This window comes from Mastigoproctus giganteus, chromosome 13, assembly GCF_048544385.1.
Source record: "Mastigoproctus giganteus isolate SK-2022 chromosome 13, ASM4854438v1, whole genome shotgun sequence".
Classification (NCBI taxonomy): Eukaryota; Metazoa; Arthropoda; class Arachnida; order Uropygi; family Thelyphonidae; genus Mastigoproctus; species Mastigoproctus giganteus.
The window spans coordinates 119920083-119939718 of NC_143587.1; the positions used below are offsets into that span (position 1 = coordinate 119920083).

Genomic DNA, 19636 nt, shown 5'->3' on the forward strand with positions numbered 1-19636 from the left:
GCTCCTACCACAAGTACAGAAGGTTGACAGGTAGGGTAAATGTTTTGTGTGCAAGCGTATGGAGGATATTAGGTGAACAGTAACTGTATTTCTTTCACTGTACGCATGTACAAGAAACTGTTACCACAAGATAAAAGAAAAAGCCTTTGTTAGTGGCCCTTTTGCAATGTACAGATGATGCCCAGTTTCTCAGCTAGGTAAATCAGGTGGTCCTTTACATTTAACTTTGTCTTTTTCTGTAAGATCCAAATATTATAAATTTGATATTATGTTTATATTATATTTTAATTTTTAATTGTTTGAGGAAGGATAAGTAAAATGTTAGAAGAAAGATTAGGCTTGGTTTAAAGGAAAGCAACCAGCGGAGCGTGGTAATTTCGAAAAACGGAAGAAAATGTGTTTATTTCTGGTTGTTGAGGGAAAGCCGTCGGTAGAGATAGGTAATAGGAGCGACATTAAAGGGGGAAAGGAAAAAGCGCTTTGAGATAAACCGCGCTGAGGAGTAAACACGAGAATTATAGCCGATGTAGTACCGTGTAAGGACATTCAAGATAGGAAGTGGGAGGCAGTATAGATAAAATAGTGGAAACGAGATGAAAGAGACCGAGCAATTCCGGATCATAACATAAAGACGCGAAAAACTCTACTTACACTCTGATAGAGAGTGGAAATCTAGTAGACAGGGAGGTCTCCAGTGGGGAACTTTTGTTCCAGAGTTGTGGAGGACAGTGGTGACGCGTCGAAATAGCGAATGAAAGGTGCTGCTGACGAGTTCGCTCAGCAAGTGGCAGAGATAGAAAACAACCGCGTATGTCCTTGGGAAAAGAGAAAATATAACTAGCAAATGAAAGGAAAGAAACGAAAAAATAAATTGTAAGAATGTTCTGTTGGCCAAGATGTGGCAGAGGGAGGAATTATAAAAAAAGAAACAGAGTTTTGAGGGGGGAAAAACAGAAAAAGAGGAAAGTGATGTGACGACCGAGGGTTCAGATGGGCAAGACAGGCAGTAGTGCAATATAGAGGGATGGAGAGAAGAAAAAGTAAAGTTTTAGTGAAAAATCACATGAGCCGCGAATGCGCACTGTAAGCGGAAGAAGGGAGAAGCAAATTCCACCAAGAAAACTTGGCGTAAGATGGACAAGATGAATGCATTGCCCGAGTAGTATTAGAATAAGAATATGATAAGCATGAGTTGTTTGAAAGCTCAGCTAGTTCAGAAGAAGGGCCGAAAATATTTCGCAGAGTGGCGACGTTTCGGAGGAGCTAATATCACGAAGACCAGCAGAAGTCAAGAAAGCCAGCAAAATGGAGGTAACCTTATGAAGTACGCTGACTACGCAGTATCCAATACGCTCCGGACTCCAGAGACTTGACTTGGAACAGAACACGTTCTCGTAGAGTTACAGCTAAAAGAGAAAGAAAGAAGGTTAACTGCAATGACGGTGGGAAGAAGAAACAGAAAGAGAGGCTTTCGGCGGAATCAGCTATACCTTTATACTGGACAAAAGTAAGTCTCTAAGTAGAAATTATGATTAAGTCATGATTCCTAATGGTTCAAACAAGTGTATAGAGGGCTGTACCATTATAAATAAGGAATAAAGAGATGATTGATTTCGTTGACGTGAAGTTATGGTTAATTTTACTTGAGAGCGAATGTGAGAGATGAAAGAGTAGAAAAAGAGCAAAGAGTTTCTGTGAGGTACAAGCATTGGTATTATATATGGTTTTGGCATACTGCGGTGGTTAACTGTAATTCTGATTTGCTAAACAAAAATAAAAAAATTAGTGTAAATGGGAAAAGGATGTTTTTTTTCGCTAAGTGTCAGATGCAGATGCTGAGATTGTTTAAATCCAGTCATATATAAATATAAAGTACGATTATTTGTAAAATTTCTCTGGAAAGGAGAGAGTAGAGAAATACTGTTGATGTATTAGGGTGAGTTTTTATGATATTATGATTAATTCATCTGAGAAGTGAGATTAGGAGTAAATGATAAATACAAATTTTGTATAATCGTGGATTGTAAGCACAGTTGGAAATAATCAGGATTATGCAGTTGTAATAAAATTATGTGGAAATTTCAGAATAAAGCGTTTATTTTTCACATTCTTTGTATTATTCACGTAAATAATATGCTCTGTTCTTGCAAATGTCCTTTTTAACATTAGTAATGACGGTGTCCTGATTCAGGAGAATATGCGCTGCCTATTTTGAGAACTTTGCTAAATCTTGGGGTAAAATAATGCAATCCTCCTTATCTGGAAGAATTCTGATATTAACCGCAGTCAGATGGCTAAGACGTGAGCCTTGGAGGGACTGAGGAAACCTGTTGTATAGAATAAAGGTTATACAACAGATACATTTTGTAGTTCCAAGGTAAACGTGTTTTACAGTAATTTTTATAAGATATACATTTCGGAAATTGCAACCATACACTCCTACCCCCCATTACTGACAGGCGCTGCCGTGAAAAAAATAGAGCCTGTTGAAAATATATAATTATTATATATATAAGAGAAAAATCCATTTCCGCCACTGTTCATTCCGATATCATTGTGATTTGATTCGTCACTGTTGTATCGTGATTAGTAACAGAATTTACTGATATTTCATCTATGGATTTGAGGATCTGCCCTCATGAAATTTCATTTCGTCAGACTGCAACTACTGAGAAAGTCAAATTTCTTTGCAGGCCTTATACCATTGGTAAATTTGTATGTCTCTTTGTCTCTCTCACCATGGAATCAACGACTGCTACTAATTTCCTGGCAAGAGAATCTTATCGCTCCTCTTTCGGATGGATATCAGGCAACTCTTCTCTGGAAATGAAACATATCTGAAGTCAGCTCCCAACTAAACATCCCAACTAAACAATTTGCGAGCAAAGGAATACTCTACTGTGCCATTCGAAAATATTAATAACTACTGCAGAAACCTTTCTGTAACAGATTTCGTTCTGTTTTGTAACAGACTTCGTTCATATCAGATGCCCTAATCATAAAAATATCAATTTACTTTACTAATAATTAAAAATAAATCACATGAGGAAGGAAGAACCTGTGAGGGCATGTGTCTTTGTGTGTCTTGCTATTATACTTAATAAGGTACAGTATTTCTGGTTTTAATATAAAGTATTTTCTGATTCTATTACTGGAGTTTTCAATATTATAAAAGTTTTCACTGAATTTACACTGAATATTTATTCATCCTGTACAGGTAAGGGAGACCTCGTAGGTTCTGACATATCCATCATCGATGGTGACAGAGTTCTAAAGTCCAGCAGTGATGTCAAAGCCCTGACGTATTGCGACTTGAAATGCATCCAAATTCCTGGTCTCATGGAGGTGCTCAAGTTATATCCAGAGTTTGCTCAGACATTCTGCCATGATATCGTCCATGATCTAACGTACAACTTGCGGGAAGGTTACGAAAATGAAGTAAGTATTATATATAATCCACAAAAAAATTAACCGGAAATTAAAACAGTACTAGTGCTCAATGGTCAGTCTTAGTTTTTCCAACGATTAATGAAGGAATTAACTGCAAGGAATTAAGCATTGAAAATTTTAGTATTAAATTAACCAAATTATTATAAGTTATTAAATTAATTAAATTTCAACACAGCTTACTCAACTGTGAGTTGTGTGTAAGATAAATATCTGTTTAAGATGACCCACTGTAGCCTACTGAAGTGGAAATTATTTTATACAAGAATTAAAACATTTCTCCTTTCCTTCCAAAGTAACTTCTGTGAATCATTCAACTTGAAAACTATTAAAATAATACCAGTTAGTTCCCCTCATATTGTCACAAAGAACTAATTTCACCTCGCATCCCCCACATTCCTTTCTGTTTGACTTCTGTTTTGAAAGATGAAATCCTTCCCATGAAACAGCTTTTTGTGTTTTCTGCTCCATCATGACCTATATGATACACCACTTTTATTAACAACTACATTTGGTTCTCAACTGAGTTTTGAATGAATATATTAAATATATATAACTAATATAATATATTGGGAACCGCCCAATTTTTAACCTCGTTCTCAATAAAGGAAAGGCACTTGTTCCCTTGCTCGGATTTCACAGCAAGCCAGAAAACTGATGCCAAGACATGAAATTTCTTTGGAAGCACTTTCAAACCATGGTTAATCGTTTGGTCTCTGGGTAAATAATAAATTCAAAATCTACGTTGGTGAATAACGTTAAACTTTCTCTCTTTTTTTCCATAAAAAAAAAAGAGAGAGAAAATTCGACAAGCAGTTGTACCTTTCGCAGCCACCATGGTATTATCAAGGCCAACATTTCCGTTACAAGACGAAGTGACCATCCAGCCTCTCGAAAGAAGTCGCTGATATCAGTGTCGAACGTGGTTAGTTTCTACATCCTCTACAATCTCTTTGTACTGCGAAGTTGGTTCTTCGAGACAAAAGCCCGCTAACTGAATCACACGGGCACTGCTTTGAACTCCGCGATCTCTAAGTTCGCTTCTATATCAGCCGAAGCTTACACCCGATTGGTCCCATATTTTAATTATTTTTATATCTTGGCGCAAATCATATGATTTTCAGGCCTACTGATTTTCATGCACCTCCGACCATTCATTCCTTCCGGGTGCTGCAATTTAAATGCTACAGAGTGTATATATAAATAGTGTTCTTCAGGAAAGCCGACTAACTCTGTGCGAGATAACCCGTGGTTCATATAAATAAAATAAATTTTCTGTTTATACTCCGGGACGACCAAACAGTCAGAGGAGTTAACAAGATAGACAGAATACAAGAAACAGCACCGTATTCAGCAGTCACGGGCTTGAACCCCGGTCACTCAAGGCACGTGTACTTATGCACCCGCGCGCCTGACCACTAGGCTACGGCGGCCTAATTCATTCTGTTCTCCTCGTGCTTTCCGACTTAACGGTCATTCTGAACTCAGAGAGATTTCCAGACCCGAGTCCAATAGTGCATGTTGAGGAATTCTTAAGGGAGCGAAAATGAACCGCGTCAACCTCTTCCCAAAACTCCACTTCAATCCGCTAAGAGCTGCTATTTTAGAAGAGTGAGATTTATTATCAAAAATATGCTCTTTATCACCATCCTTTTGTAAATATCATGCCATCTCGTTGTTTTATTTATTTATTTTTTTACTGTTAGGACAATAATACGTATTAAACTCCTAGATTATGCGGAGTCATCAATTTTGGTTGACAAAAAAGATTTCACAGAATTCGAACAAGTACCCTCGCATATTTTTCTTGATATCTCAGATTTTATGATTGTAACTCAACCTTTAGACACGAGTATATGGAAAACAGATCCAAGTCATAAGAGATGCTGGCGGTATCGGCAACCAGTGGTAACGATCTGTGGTCGCCGTTATATATTTATAAAATATTTTTATTTTATTTATTTATGATTTCTTTAAAATAAATGTCTCCGTGGCTGAGTTAGTCGGTCTCAGGAATAGACAGCAAGGTTTTTTTCCCCAGAAACTGGGTTTTTTTCTGCCCAGCAAACAGACAAATTGACCAGGGAAAACACATGCAGTTTACAGAAAAAAATAAATATATGGGTAGATATAATCATTTACGGGATCCCTAATATCATATATTTTTTTAAAAATAAATCTTGACTTCCACCCTACTGAAGTCACGAGCGGACACAAATCACAATTTTCAAAAAATTCCAAATTCTATGGTGTGTAAAGCAGTAAGTTAGCAGAGCATGAAGACGACACATTTACATAACAAATTTTAGATAGTATGAATCAGAGCTGTAATACTCAATAAAAAATAAAAATAAAATAAAAATCGTTTTGAATATTTTCGTTAGATTCTTTTTAATTGCGTTAATTTGAATTTTAATTGTTTTGAATTGATTTTGAATTGTGTTAAATTGATTATTTAATTATTTATATTTTACTTTAATTATTTAATTATTTACATTTTACTTTAATGTACCGGTAAGTTGTCGATTTTTTCGTTTTTTCCGTTTTAATTTCTGGAGGGTATCATACGGAAGTGTTCCACGTACTATATTGAGGTAAACTCCTCTTATTAATTTACTAATACCAATTTTAATAAGGCTCATATAACAAAATTTACATATATACGTACAAATTTCAAAAATTTTGAATTTTTCATATATAGGAACTACGATACAAGAAAATTCACCGTCTCGCACACATCATCAACTATTCTCAAATATTTCCTCGTACATAATTTACGTTGGTTAACACAACCCTTCCTTTCCCTTTTTCCTTATTGGTAATCTCTCTCACACAATTTATAAATTCCAAATATTGCTTAGAAAAAGATGATTCTTTTCCTTTACAGGTTTACACATATCACTTGTCTCTTGCTTACTACAAATCACCAATGTCTATCAAATCAATTTCTATTTTTTACCTTACATCAGTAGTGCATACTACAACCTCACCCACAAACATCTTTGTTACTTCCCTGTTCTGATACAAGGCAGGGTTCCCCTTTTCTCTCAAGGTTTCTCAATAAAATAAATATTTATTCTCTTTACACATTGCCCAGACTGTTATCTGTTATATTATCATCTCTTAACACATTGTCTAGAATAATAATATAGGTTACCACATTCTCATCCTTCTACGCCTATGATTATTTCTATTATTAATCTCCTTATATTTTTTCTTCTTTAATCCTTTAGTAGCCTTACATCATTTCATGGTCATGAACTTTATATATAATCTAACCCAACTTAATAACTTAATTGTACATTTAAAAAAAGAATTTCCTTTGAAAGAAACTATCAAACAATTTCTCACAGAGTTTAACTTATAAGTCTATGAATTCGGAGTTCAATAAAAAATACACACGTTCCGAAATAGGTCGCTACTTCAATTCTTTTGCACTCTGGGTTTCCTCCGTGGCAGATAGGCTTCTCACATCCGTTTCAAATCTTTCTGGCGGTCTATCTCTCCTTTTGGGATCTTGGACTGGACAACCTGTAGGATGATTTGTAAGTTTTCCAGAGTTTATTAAATTCTCGATACGTTCCTCTATAAAACAAAATTTCGCCATGGATTTCGTAGTTTGCTTACCTATATACAATATCTCCAATATTATTAAAAAGCAATATTTCTTAATAATAATGCTGTAATGCTTCCAGTGGCGTTACCACCACAATGATGTGCAAGGTCTTGAAGCAAGGTTTATTTCGGTTATACAACGAAAATAAGTAATTATTATTTTCTTCTTATTTCATAGAAGGTCTTGACACAATCTTCAGGATTTGGAGACCATGCAAATAACGACTAATGATGTTAGACTGCTGCTTCTATTTTCTGTTTCAATTTAACAACATAATAGCTAATAGTGAGTATTTTTTGCAGCTAGAGAACAATGGGGCTCCCTCGCTAACGCTACCATCCATATCTGAAGATGATGAAAACAATGACAGTGACGGAACGCCAGCATCCCCCATGTCACCCTGCATGACAATCAGTAGAGTTCATAATCGGTATGTCTTTAAAAATATTTATTATATTTTAGTTTAGGAATATTCTTAAGTTCGTTTAACACATTTTTCATTCGCGTTTGACTTCTGTGAAAGCAGCGCCTGTCTCATCTTTTACACTGCACATTACAACCAATTTATATTTCTTATGCCACTTAGTAAATTTTAAATAAATACAGTGAAACCCTCTTAATCAATTCTCCCACTAAAATTACGAAAAAAATGTAGATAAGAGCTTAAGTAATGGAGTTTGGGCGACAATCTTCATCCCATTTTTTTTTGTAATTTTAAATCAAATTATCAACTAGTTCTTACTATTTTCATTCTTCATTTTACCAAGGAAGCCATTTCTAACAGGACGAAACGACTGTCACCCAATTCTCTCAGCATCAGTCATGTTGTCTTCCAATTCCTGTGAAACCAACATCTGCTTAAATTGTGGACTAATAAATATGCCTCCTTCTGCTTTTGCATCAAAGAAATTTTAGAAACAGATTTGAAGGTGTTACCTTGAGAATCCAATGCTTTAACATATTGTTTTTCCCATCTTGATATTGAAAATTGTGGAAACAAGACGATTTCTTGGAACCAAGAGATTGTTTACTACTTTATATGCACAAAGCTGCGACTGAACTCTAGAAGACCATTATTTTCTCCTCTAGTGATGATCTACTGGCCCAGAGATAGAGAAAGCACGGAAACTACCTTGCAAGCCTAGAAGAAACCCCCAGAATCTCGAAGACATCGTTCCTTTATACTGGTCATACTTTTAACACATATTTCACATATCCGTACTCCTCTTTAATAAGAAAAGAGTGCGCAACAGGAATCGATGGGTGTGTATTCCCATTGTGAAACCAGATAGCTTTAAAACTTTTACTTAAACTGTCTATGAAAAGATAGCACTCTTCTAGTTTGCGACCAATTCAATTATAAAGGTAAATCAAATCAAAACAACAGCACAGGAATACTGAAGCAGTGTAAAAACAACAGCAGTTAAATGCAAGTTCCTCTGGTAAAGAGACATCTGCTCATGTCAAGAAGTGAGTCAATTATTATTATTATTAGCCATATGGTGCAAGGAAGCCTGAGACTTATGCTGCACCAGACAAAAAAAATTTCTGAGTTACCCTGAGAGAGAGAGAGAGAGAGAGAGAGAGAGAGAGAGAGAGAGAGAGAGAGAGAGAGAGAGAGAGAGAGAGAGAGAGAGAGAGAGGTAGAAGGGAATCACCAAGAAAGAGAAGAATGATGATATCCAGCTCAGGACCGTGGGTGTGCCAAGCCCATGCTCACCAGATGTGAGCCTCTGGGGTTGCATTCTTTGTCCAGAATTTTGTTATTCAGTTTTCGGTCAGGTAAAGAAAGGGGAAATTTTGATTAAATTTGATCAATATCATTCCCCAAAAACAACCGAATGTATTCCACTGCTGTATGTATTCTTCTTCAAAGTGCATAAAATTATAATTAAAATATGAGATAAGAATCAGAAGTTATTGAAAAGGAAGCGCCAAATATGTGAAATGATTGAGTTTACATCACGAAAATTCATTCTTTGGTTAATAACCAGTTTTGTGCTCCTTTATTCCAAAAAAAAAAAAAAAAAAAAAAATTAATATCGTAATCTTGGCAAAAAAAAAAAAAAAATTCGTTATACATCAGTGAAAACCTTTCTAGTGGTATTTTTTTATGCTTAATAAAAGCCCAGTTGTAATACTCCAATGAGAAATTTAATTATTTTTTCAAGCGAAGAGCAACTCTGGATTAACTGACTTTTTAAAAAATTGTTTTCTCCTCTGTTTTGTTAAGCGGAATTCCTATATAGTATTATCCTTTCAGTTTATTATAACATTTGTTAACCGTCTAATTGCTTTTGTTCATACAACTTTTTTCCCTTTAGCCAGCTTCTGTTTTTTATTCATCTCAATTTCTAAGTTAATCATTCTGAATCCTTAACCCCGAAACCTAACTTCTTAATTCTATCTCCTGTTTATCCTCCGTCTTGATATTCCTTCATTAAGGCACCGTTTGATTTTCGCTTTAAAATTATTTCTTTGCAGGCTTGAAAGTCAGAGCGGGCCAATGAAGTTCTGTTGCAGAAACAAAAACTAATACACAACAGTTCATAACGAATGTTCACAATGATCAGATGAATATTTACTCTAGTTCAGTGTAAGCTGAATAAATATTTATCGGACCACTTCAGTTGTTTAAGTTATAAAATGGCCGAATAAATAAAAAAATCGCCTTTATGCTACGCGTTGAATTCACCACATCCATCGTGAGCATAACTTCTGAATTATGGATTTCAATCCATTCAGTTAACTTCTCACTTGCATTTTAGTTCACCTCAGAGCAGATTTTCATTAACCCTTAATGCTTTTTGGAGTCTGAAAACTATCAGGGTGGAACAGTTCCCTCCCCATAGGGGAATTCACGTCAATAAGAGTTCAGGACAACAAATCATCATATATAATGTTCGAAGAGTATGAACACAACGTGGTCAGGCAAGTCATAAACTGCGAATGCATTTCAATGTACAAATCCCAAAGAAAACAATAATGAAACTTTCAGTGCTGCAAGCTTCAACTTTCTAGCTACATAATTTAAAAATATTCCCACAGATAGATGTCAATATTTAAAATTTTTGACACCGAAAGAATTAAAATCAAATAAATAATCTTTATTAAAGGAGTAGCTAATAACATGTTCATAAAAATTATTTTTGCAATATACTCCTATTCCAAAGTGACAAAATAGTAGTAATAGTGGCAAATGATACAAGAAAACAAGCTTATACATACTTCACCCATCCATACCCACCAAGAATTAAAGTAGTTCTTCCTAGAATTTATTCAAACCACCCACTTCCACATGAAGAGATGGAAGGCTGTTACAACAATGAACCGCCAACTGCTTGAAGGCAAACTTCCCGTAAATCTATCCTGCAACCCAGCCTACCACAACTTAAATATATGTCCCCTCATGTGTGCAGTCTCAGGAAGAGGAAGAATGCCATTCACATTCAGCTTACTCAATCCATTCAACGTTAAACACCTCAGTCAGAACTCCAGCAGGAGCCTAGTCTCCAAACGCTGCAATTTGCAGAACTAAAGCCTTTCTAGGTAAGAGCACCTTTTTTTTTTGTACCTGTCACCAATCTCGTTGCCCTTCTCTGCACCAGGCAGCAGATCTACGTCCTACCTAAAGTGAGGTATCCAAACGTGTATACAAAACTCAAGTTGCAGCACAACCATGGCCTTGTACAAAGAGATAATCACCTCCTTATCCCTACTAGCAAAGTTTCTATATATCATTAACAAAACCCCATGAGAAAGTCCTGGCAGAATATCTGCACTGCTCAGAGAATTTCATATCTGACTCCACAAATTCTCAGGTTTTTTTCATTTTCCACTCCTCTGAGTGTAGTATCAAACAATTGAAAAGTTGCTCTGGGATAACGGCTACCCATATGTAGTAACTTGCATTTGAAAATGTTAACCTTCAACTGATATTTCTCAGCCCATCTATCTAATTATCCTAGATCTGGTTGAATTAGCTCACACTGATTATTGTCGTTAACCACCCTGTGAACCTTTGTATCATCTAAAACCGTTGATATTAAGTCTGATATACCTTCATCAATATCATTAATAAATGTTGAAAATAACAATGAGCCGAGCATTGAACCCTGGGGAAACTACACTGAAAACATTAGTCCATGAAGAGCAGAGCCGATTGATAACCACTCTGTCTTTTTTCACTTAACCATCCTTATATCCATACAAGTTACTTGCCCTTAATTCCACATTGCTCCAGTTTATACAGCAGTCTTTTATGTGCAACAATGTCAAAAGTCTTACTGAAATCCAAGTATATGATATCAAAAATTATTTTCTGCATTCAGTTCCTTGGTCACCACATCATAGTAACCTATCACACTGGTTAGACAAGACCACCCCTTAACAAATCCATGCTGTTACTGCAGTATAATTGCATTCCTGTCCAGATGGTCCTCTATTATTTTCCCTGGAACAGACGTTAAGCTAACATGTCTGTAATTACTCGTGTCACCTTTTGATCCCCCTTTATGATGTGAGGATACATTCGCACATCTCCAGTCCATAGGGACCTTCCCTGAATCCAAGGATGCTCCCAAAATTATGGCTGTTTACTTACCTCCTTTGCTGCCTCCCTTAATATGATTGAGTAAATCCCATCCACCCCCAGGTGCGTTTTTATGTTCAGCTTCAACAATTTCTCTTCCGCTTTCCTTTCAGTTATCACGGAGTCATTTAGCTCCCCATTAATGCCAGAAGTTTATCAAACTTCTGGCATCCCTTCTCCCAAAGAATTCCTCATATATGAAGGTAGATGCAAAATACCTATTCAATTTCACAGCAACCAGAGCACGGTCAACAATTAACCCGATGACATCAAGTGGCCCAATGTGATTCAACCCCTTACTTTTACTGTTAACATGAGCATAGAAGTCTGTGCTGCTGTTCTTTGCCAGAGACTTCTCATAATCTGCTTCAGCTTGCCTAATTTCCTTCCTCGTGGGTCAAAGGAAGTTAGGCAAGTCCCGTCGATGAAGGGAGGAATTTTTAAGGGCCCTTTTCACAACGTGGCTGAGTTAGTCGGTCTCAGGCGAGGCCACGAGGGCAGCATGGTTTTTTTTTTCCTGGAAACGAGTGTTTCGTCCAGCAAACAGAATCGACCTCGGAACACACACACAATTTACAGACAATATACACGAAGCAATATGACTTTAGACGCCAATGCTCCTAAAACCCTACTACAACAACAACTTCCTTTGTGACTTGATTACAGCATAATTTATACGTAAGAGTACCATAGACTTCTGTATCACCTGATAATTTATATGCATCCCATGCACTTTTCTTCTCTAGCACGTGTCTCAGTAGCTCATCTGACATCCATTTAGATCTAAGCCTTGAACAGTATTTCTTGGTTGGTATGAAAAGCCTACTAGCTTCTATGATTACTTCCCTGAATGCTTCCCATTTAGAATTTGATGTTGGTAACATTATCATTTGTTTCTATTGCATTGAATTTAAAAACTGTCTGAGACTCCTATAATCACCCTTACGAAAGCAAAAGCTTTTCCCATTACCATTGATAGTAGTTAAGTTTTTAACTAAATTCCATATTAGTACGTTGTGATCACTACCACCCAGTGGGCCTCTTTTCTGCAGGTTCTTAATGAATGAAGAATCACTGCTGATAACCAGATCAAGAGTATTGTTTCCTCTTTTTGCCTCTCTATCAAGCTGCTGTGGAAAATAATCATCCAATAAATTTACGAAAGCCTTGCTAGTGTGTAAGTGACTAATCCAAAAATTCCACTCAAAATCACAGTCATTAGGGGTATAACACACTCCTACTCCCTACTTTGTTTTCCCAATGCTTATATATCCAACCAAACTGACAAATTATCAGGCGACACAAAAGCTTATGTTTAATGTAAACAAGTCTGTAATCAAGTCATAAAGAGGGTTAACCAAGGAAAGGTAGATTACGAGAAATATTTGGCGAATAATGTAAAAAAAAAGCAAAAGTACTTCTTTATTTACGCAAACAATAGAAATAAAGGGATGAATCAAATTGGTCCACTTGATATCGACGGTTCGACTGTTGACGATCATGCGCGGGTTACTGACAAATTAAATGAGTATTTTGCATCTACATTGACACGTTGGGAATTCTTTAGGAAAGGGGATGCCAGGAGTTTATCAAGCTGTAACAAGGAACTAGCAGATTTTGTATATAACTGAGAAGAAAGATGAAAAGAAATTGTTGAAGTTAAACATAAGAAAGGCACCTGGGGTGGATAAGATCTATCCAATCATATTAAGGGAGGCAGGAAATGAGGAAAGTAAACCCCTGATTATAATTATGATAACATCTTTGGATTAAGGGGAGGTCACTATGAACTGCAGAGGTAACGAATGTAACCCTAATTTAAAAAGGGGGAGGGGAATCAGTAATTACAGACCTGTCAGTTCAATATTTGTTAACATGAGTCACTGGTAAAAAAAAGTAATGCAGGATCATCTAGACAGGCTGCAATTATATTTCAGATAAAGCATGGGTTTGTTATGGGGAAATCTTATCCAACCAATTTCACTGGATACTACGATGTGGTCGAAAGAAACGGGTTTCAAAAAACTATTTTGATATCATATACTTCGTTTCAGAAAAGATTTTAATCCTGTTGCGCATAAAAGGCTGCTGTACAAATTGAAGCAGTATGCCATTAAGGGCAAGTTGCTGCTATGGATAAAGGGATGGTTGATTAGGAAAGACAGAGTTGTATTCAATGGACATTGCTCTTCCTGGACTAATGTTATTAGTGGAGTCCCCCAGGGTTCGGTATTAGGCCCACTGTAGTTTTGTATATTTGTCAATGATATTTTTAAAGGCATGTCAGGCATATGGGCTAAGAAATAGCAATTGAAGTTTCTTCTTCTTCTTCTTTAATGCTGCCGAATGGCGTTTGCGACTTCGTTTTGATATTGTTCTCTGTCTAGCGCTGCGTGTAGAATTTGTGCTGTTGTCATGTGAAGCCAGGTGTTGATGTTATCTAGCCATGCCATTTTCGGTCTGCCTGGGCGTTTCTTGCCTTCGATCTTTCCCTCCAGGATGAGTGGTAGTAGGTGATATTTTTGTTGGTTCCTAGCGATGTGACCTAGGTATTTGCATTTCCTGCTGATGATGGTTTTGAGCAGGTCCCGTTCCGTGTGCATGTCCTGCAGGACCTGTGCGTTGGTTATCTTGGCTGTCCACGGAATTTTCAGCATTCTTCGGTAGAGCCACATTTCGAAGGCCTGGAGCTTTTTTGTAGTGGCTGATGTTAGAGTCCAGGTTTCTACACCGTAGAGCAGTATTGGCCAGATGTAGCATTTCAATGTGCGTAATTTGAGCATGATGTTCAAGCTTCTGTCAGTGAGGAGGGTTCTCCATTTGGTGAATGCCTGCCTGGCTTGTTCAATTCTGCTTTTGATTTCGGCCTCATGGTTCAGCTGGTCATCATTGAGTACTCCGAGATACTTGAAGCGGTGTATTTGCTCTAATTTTTCGTTGTTTAGTTTGATCGTGATTTTGCTTGCAGTCCTGCTGACCTTCATCACCTTTGTTTTCTTTTTGTTGATTCGTAGCCCCCATGCTTGGCTTTCTATGTACACTTCGTTCAAGATGGTCTGTAAATCTTGTTCTGAATCCGCTATTAGTGCTGTGTCATCGGCATATCTTAAGTTATTGATGTAGTGTCCGTTAACTTTTATGCCGATGTTCTTGTCAGCCAGTGTTTGGTCGAAGATCATTTCCGAATAGATGTTAAAAAGAATGGGAGATAATGGACAGCCTTGCCGGACGCCTTTTTTTATTGGAATTGGGTCTGTCAGGTCGTTGTCATAGCGAAGCCGGACTGTTTGATTCCAGTAGAGAGTTGTAATAAAGTTGATATCATTGTTTTCAAGCCCAAGTCTTCTCAGTCGGTCAATTAGGCGGTCGTGGTCTACTGAATCGAAGGCTTTCTCGTAGTCAATAAAACATATATACACGTCTTTTTGATGTTCATAGCAACTTTGTAGCAATATTTGTAAACAGAAAATTGCTTCTCTGGTGCCTAGTCCCCTGCAGAATCCGAACTGTGTGTTTCCTAGTGCACTTACATCTTATCCTTTGCTGAATCACCTTGAGGAAGACTTTTAGCACCTGGCTCATTAGACTGATCAGCCTGAACTCTTCGCATTTCCGGCTGGTAGCCTTTTTTGGTAGGGCCACAAAGATGGATTGGAGCCATTCGGATGGAATGTCGTTGTTGTTGTAGATTTGATTGAACCATTTCGTTTGTTGTTGGATGTTGCTGTAGTCTAGTTGTTTCAGCAGTTCCACATGAATCTGATCAGGTCCACAGGCCTTGCCTGGCTTTGTCATTCGGATGGCATGTTCCACTTCAGATATTAATATGTGGAGATTGTCTTCCTGTGTTTATTGTTGCGTTTCTGCCGGTTTTCTGTTGGTGCCGAACAGATTGTATATATAGCTCTTCCAGGTGTCGAGTTTGGCTTGTTTGCTTAGTATAGGTTGATTGTTGTCCGTATATAAACTTGGGATAGGAGCCGGTTTGTAGATGTTTATAATTGAAGTTTAACATTGACAAATGCAATGTACTGCGTACGAGTAGCAGTAACTCTACAGTAACGTACCAAGTGTGTGGTACTACATTCAGAGTACTGGAAAATGAAAGAGACCTTGTGGGTAATTGTGCAGTAGGATATGAAGTTCTCTGAGAAAAGCAGACAGGCTGCCAGGACAACTTATTGGGTTGTTCTGGCGGCAGCCTCTTACACAGATTCCTCGTCACAAAAATTTTTCTAGCAGGAATAAGGAGGTGATTATACCATTGTATAAGGCAACGGTCAGGCCACATCTTGAGTACTGCAAACATGTCTGGAGGCCTCATTTTAGGAAGGATATAGACTGCTGGAACGAGTACAGGGAATGGAAACGAGATTGGCGAGGGAATCAGAGGGTGCTCTTACCAAGAAAGCTTTAAGCTCTGAAAATTGCAGCATCTGGAGACTAGCCACCTGCGGGGGTGATCAGATTGGGTGGATTGAAATTTGAATGGATTGAAAAAGCTCAAGGCTGATAGATTGGATTCTTCCTCTTGCACAGACTACATACATGGCGGACACAAATTCAAATTGTGGCTCAGACCGCTTTCTAAACAAATTAGCCAGCAATCAACAACCGCTGGCTAAAGGCAGTTTGCCTTTAGCCAGCTGTTGTGTTCTGTACCGTTGTTCCGACCATGGATAGTTTGTCCGACTGATACTGCGGTGCGGTCGCATTTCTACTGTGTTCCGTGTTTTCTTCGCCTCATAGCAGATAGAAATAGTAGCGGTTGTTCCGGCTTTTATGAGGTGGGAGTAGTCTGATTATACATAGTCAGAATTACTGTTTTGTTTGAAAACTATTTATTTTTGGAAACTAATATTTATTAATATCAATAAGGATCAGTAGAAAAGAATAGCGTACTGGTTTATTGTTCTGCATGTGTTGTTTTTTTTTTTTTTTTTTGTTTGGATAATCTAGCAGTTGATTAGTTTTCACTGCAAAGTAATTAGTTTGAGTTTACTGTTTGAAAATAACAAGAACTAACATATTGTTAGCTGTGTAGCTGGATAATTGAATTTAATAAGAATTATGGAAGGATCAAGTGGAACAGTTAGGAAGCATACAGTGGGATCTGATACAGGGGAAGACGGTTCCCCCCTACTGCCACCTAAAATGCCACAGTCGCGGGAAGAGTTTATAAAATATGGGGAGTTTGTATACTCTCGAGGACGTAGTCAGGATCAGTTTAGAGCTTATGGGAATACGGACATTCAGTTAGCGCATGAAGAGGAAGTTAGTGAACAAGTAGCTGTGAATAATACTGAGGTGCAACTTATACCAAGTCAGGATGTTGAAACTATGACTGATGAGCTATACAATGTACAAGATGTATCGTCAAGGTGTGAGGAGATCTCTAAAATGAGGAAAGATATTAGGAGCTTCCTCTTGGCAGACGTTAATAAGGTTACAAAGAAGGCAGGAGACATAATTATGGACAAGTGGGCTAAGTTAGAAACAGCGACTACGGCTGTATTAATAGAAAATGAAAAACTTAGAGCTTTAAATGCTGAGATTAGTAAACGGGCGAATTTATTAGAACACTTAATTCAAACATTTTCGTCTGAGCCTTATAGTAAGACTGAGGCCCACAAAGAAGTAGTGAGTGAAGAGGAGGGTGTAATAGGTAGTCAAGATCACGCGCAAGTGCAGGGGGTGGAAGTAAAGCGTACTTATGCAGAGATAGCGAGTGGTACTCGTCCTAAGGAAGGAATACCCAGGTCTGGGGAAAATCTTATGATTCTTCGAGCTTCTGATAGTAGTGAGCTTAAATCGAGTTCTGAAGTGAAAACTGCTGTGGCAAATGCTTTAAAAAATGAATTTAAGTCAGTGAAAGTCCGAGCTCTACGGTTGGTGCGAAATAAAGGTGTGTTATTAGAAACAGCTATAAAGACGGATTTGGTGAATATAGCTGCGTCGGATTCTTTGGCGTCTGTTGGAATAACAACGGGTGTTCCCAAAAAGGGCAACCCATCAGTGATTATATATGATATTCCTAAGGAGTTAAGTCAGGAAGATATCATTGAAGAATTATACTGTAAGAATTTGGAAGAACGCGGGATCACGTTCGAGGAAGTTAAGAAAGACATAAGTTTTAGGTTTACGACCAAGTCTAGAAGTATAGCTTTTGTACATTGGGTTATTACTCTCTCCCCAAGGTTATATAAGCTTATATCCATATTGGATCGTTTATACTTGGCAGTAAGTGCGCATAGGCACCGCCCCTTTACTATAGTTTCCAGATGCTTTTTATGTCTTGGATATGGACACGTTACGAAATATTGTACTCACAGCTCCCCTACTTGTGGTCATTGTGCAAGAGGGGGGCATGTATATGCTGAATGCCCAAACAAAGATCAGGAGCCAAGCTGTGTTAACTGCAAGCGCCGTAAGCGGGATTTTTGCCATTCAGTAAGGGACGTTTGATGCCCAGAATATCAAAGAGCACTGGAAATGGTACGAACTCGGACTGCTAATGAATAGTTGTAATGAACGAAGAGAAAGGGGGTTGGAAGAAGATCCTGAGTTAACTGAAGTTTTTTATTCTACAGGAATTAAAATAATGCAGATTAATGGACAACGATCGAGATTGGTAGCGGACGAGATTAGGAAGATTAGTGAGGATTTTCAAATTGATTTGGTGGCAATACAGGAACCTTATTGGGCTAGAGTTCCAGGTGAGCAAACATCTAGAATATTTGGTTATCCCTTAACGTCACGAATAATACAACCGGTGCAGGAAGAGCCTAAAACTGGAATTGTGGTCAATAATAGAGATCTAGACGTAGTGGTTGTTCATAGGTTATGCAACCAGTTCGCTACATGTGTTATGGTGGCCTCGGCAAATGTTCAATTCTATTTTATATCTCTGTATTGTGCTCCTTCAATGGACTTTAATAATTGCGTGGATTATTTAGAGTATGTATTGCTCATTTTAAGACCTAAACAAGTGATTATTTCGACAGACGCTAACGCAAAGTCTCCGTTGTGGTATAGTGCAACATCTGACATGAGAGGTTTATTGCTGGAAGAGTTTTTATCGAGCCATAATTTATTTGTAATGAACAAATCAAATCAACTGTCTACCTTCTGTGGACCAATGGGTGAATCTAATATTGATTTAACTATAACAACTTCTGGTATTAGACATTGTATTTGTAACTGGAAGGTAATGCCTGATTGGACATCAAGTGATCATCGAGCCATATTGTTTTATGTGAAGAATGTGCCGGATTTAACTGGTACTCAAGATCGGATACCGCACATTGTACGGTTTTCATTGAAATCGTTTGATTGGTCCATGTATGAAGCTTCTGTTCTTCGGGACTTTTCCTCGGATAAACAACAACAGATAGTTCGTGAATCTGCAATATATTTAGCTAATACTATAGAGGATTCAATAGTAAGAGCGGCATATAAGTCAGGTAGGAAGAAGGTAATTAAACAAAAATCCTGCCCATGGTGGACAAACGAACTGACTGTCTTACGACGGGCTGTATATCGAGCTAGGAGACAGTACCAGCGGCATCGGAACTGGGGTCATTCTGAGATTGCATGAAAATTACGTATCTCTTAAGAATAATTACAAGAGAACCATGGCAACTCGGAAGAGAGAAACCTGGCGATTGTTTGTAAAAGAATCGGGGAGAAATGATCCCTGGGGTTTGCTATATAAGTTGTCAAGAGATAAACTGAGAAGTTTGGAGGTATTTAATACAATTCAAGAGGATTCTACTGAGACTATTGGCTGGGAGGATTCAGTAAATGCAATATTAACTAGGCTGTTCCCGGTTGACGATCCCATCTTAGACTCACAGTGCCAATCCGAACTGCGGAGAAAAAATCAGTATTATGTAGCTAGAGGTAATACCATGGCGTTTACAATAGATGAACTGGCAGGGGTGTTAAAGAAACTTAATTTTGCAAAATGTCCAGGAATAGAT

At 37.7% G+C, this 19636-nt stretch overlaps 1 protein-coding gene across 1 annotated transcript in view; it reads left to right on the forward strand.

The window, feature by feature from the left end:
* LOC150076403 (voltage-gated delayed rectifier potassium channel KCNH8-like) overlaps positions 1–19636 on the forward strand; it is a 271262-nt gene that overhangs the window by 238296 nt on the left and 13330 nt on the right. The window contains 2 exon segments of the mRNA XM_090387870.1: positions 3218–3438; positions 7366–7493. Of these exon segments, the coding sequence (XP_090243996.1) occupies positions 3218–3438; positions 7366–7493 (349 nt within the window).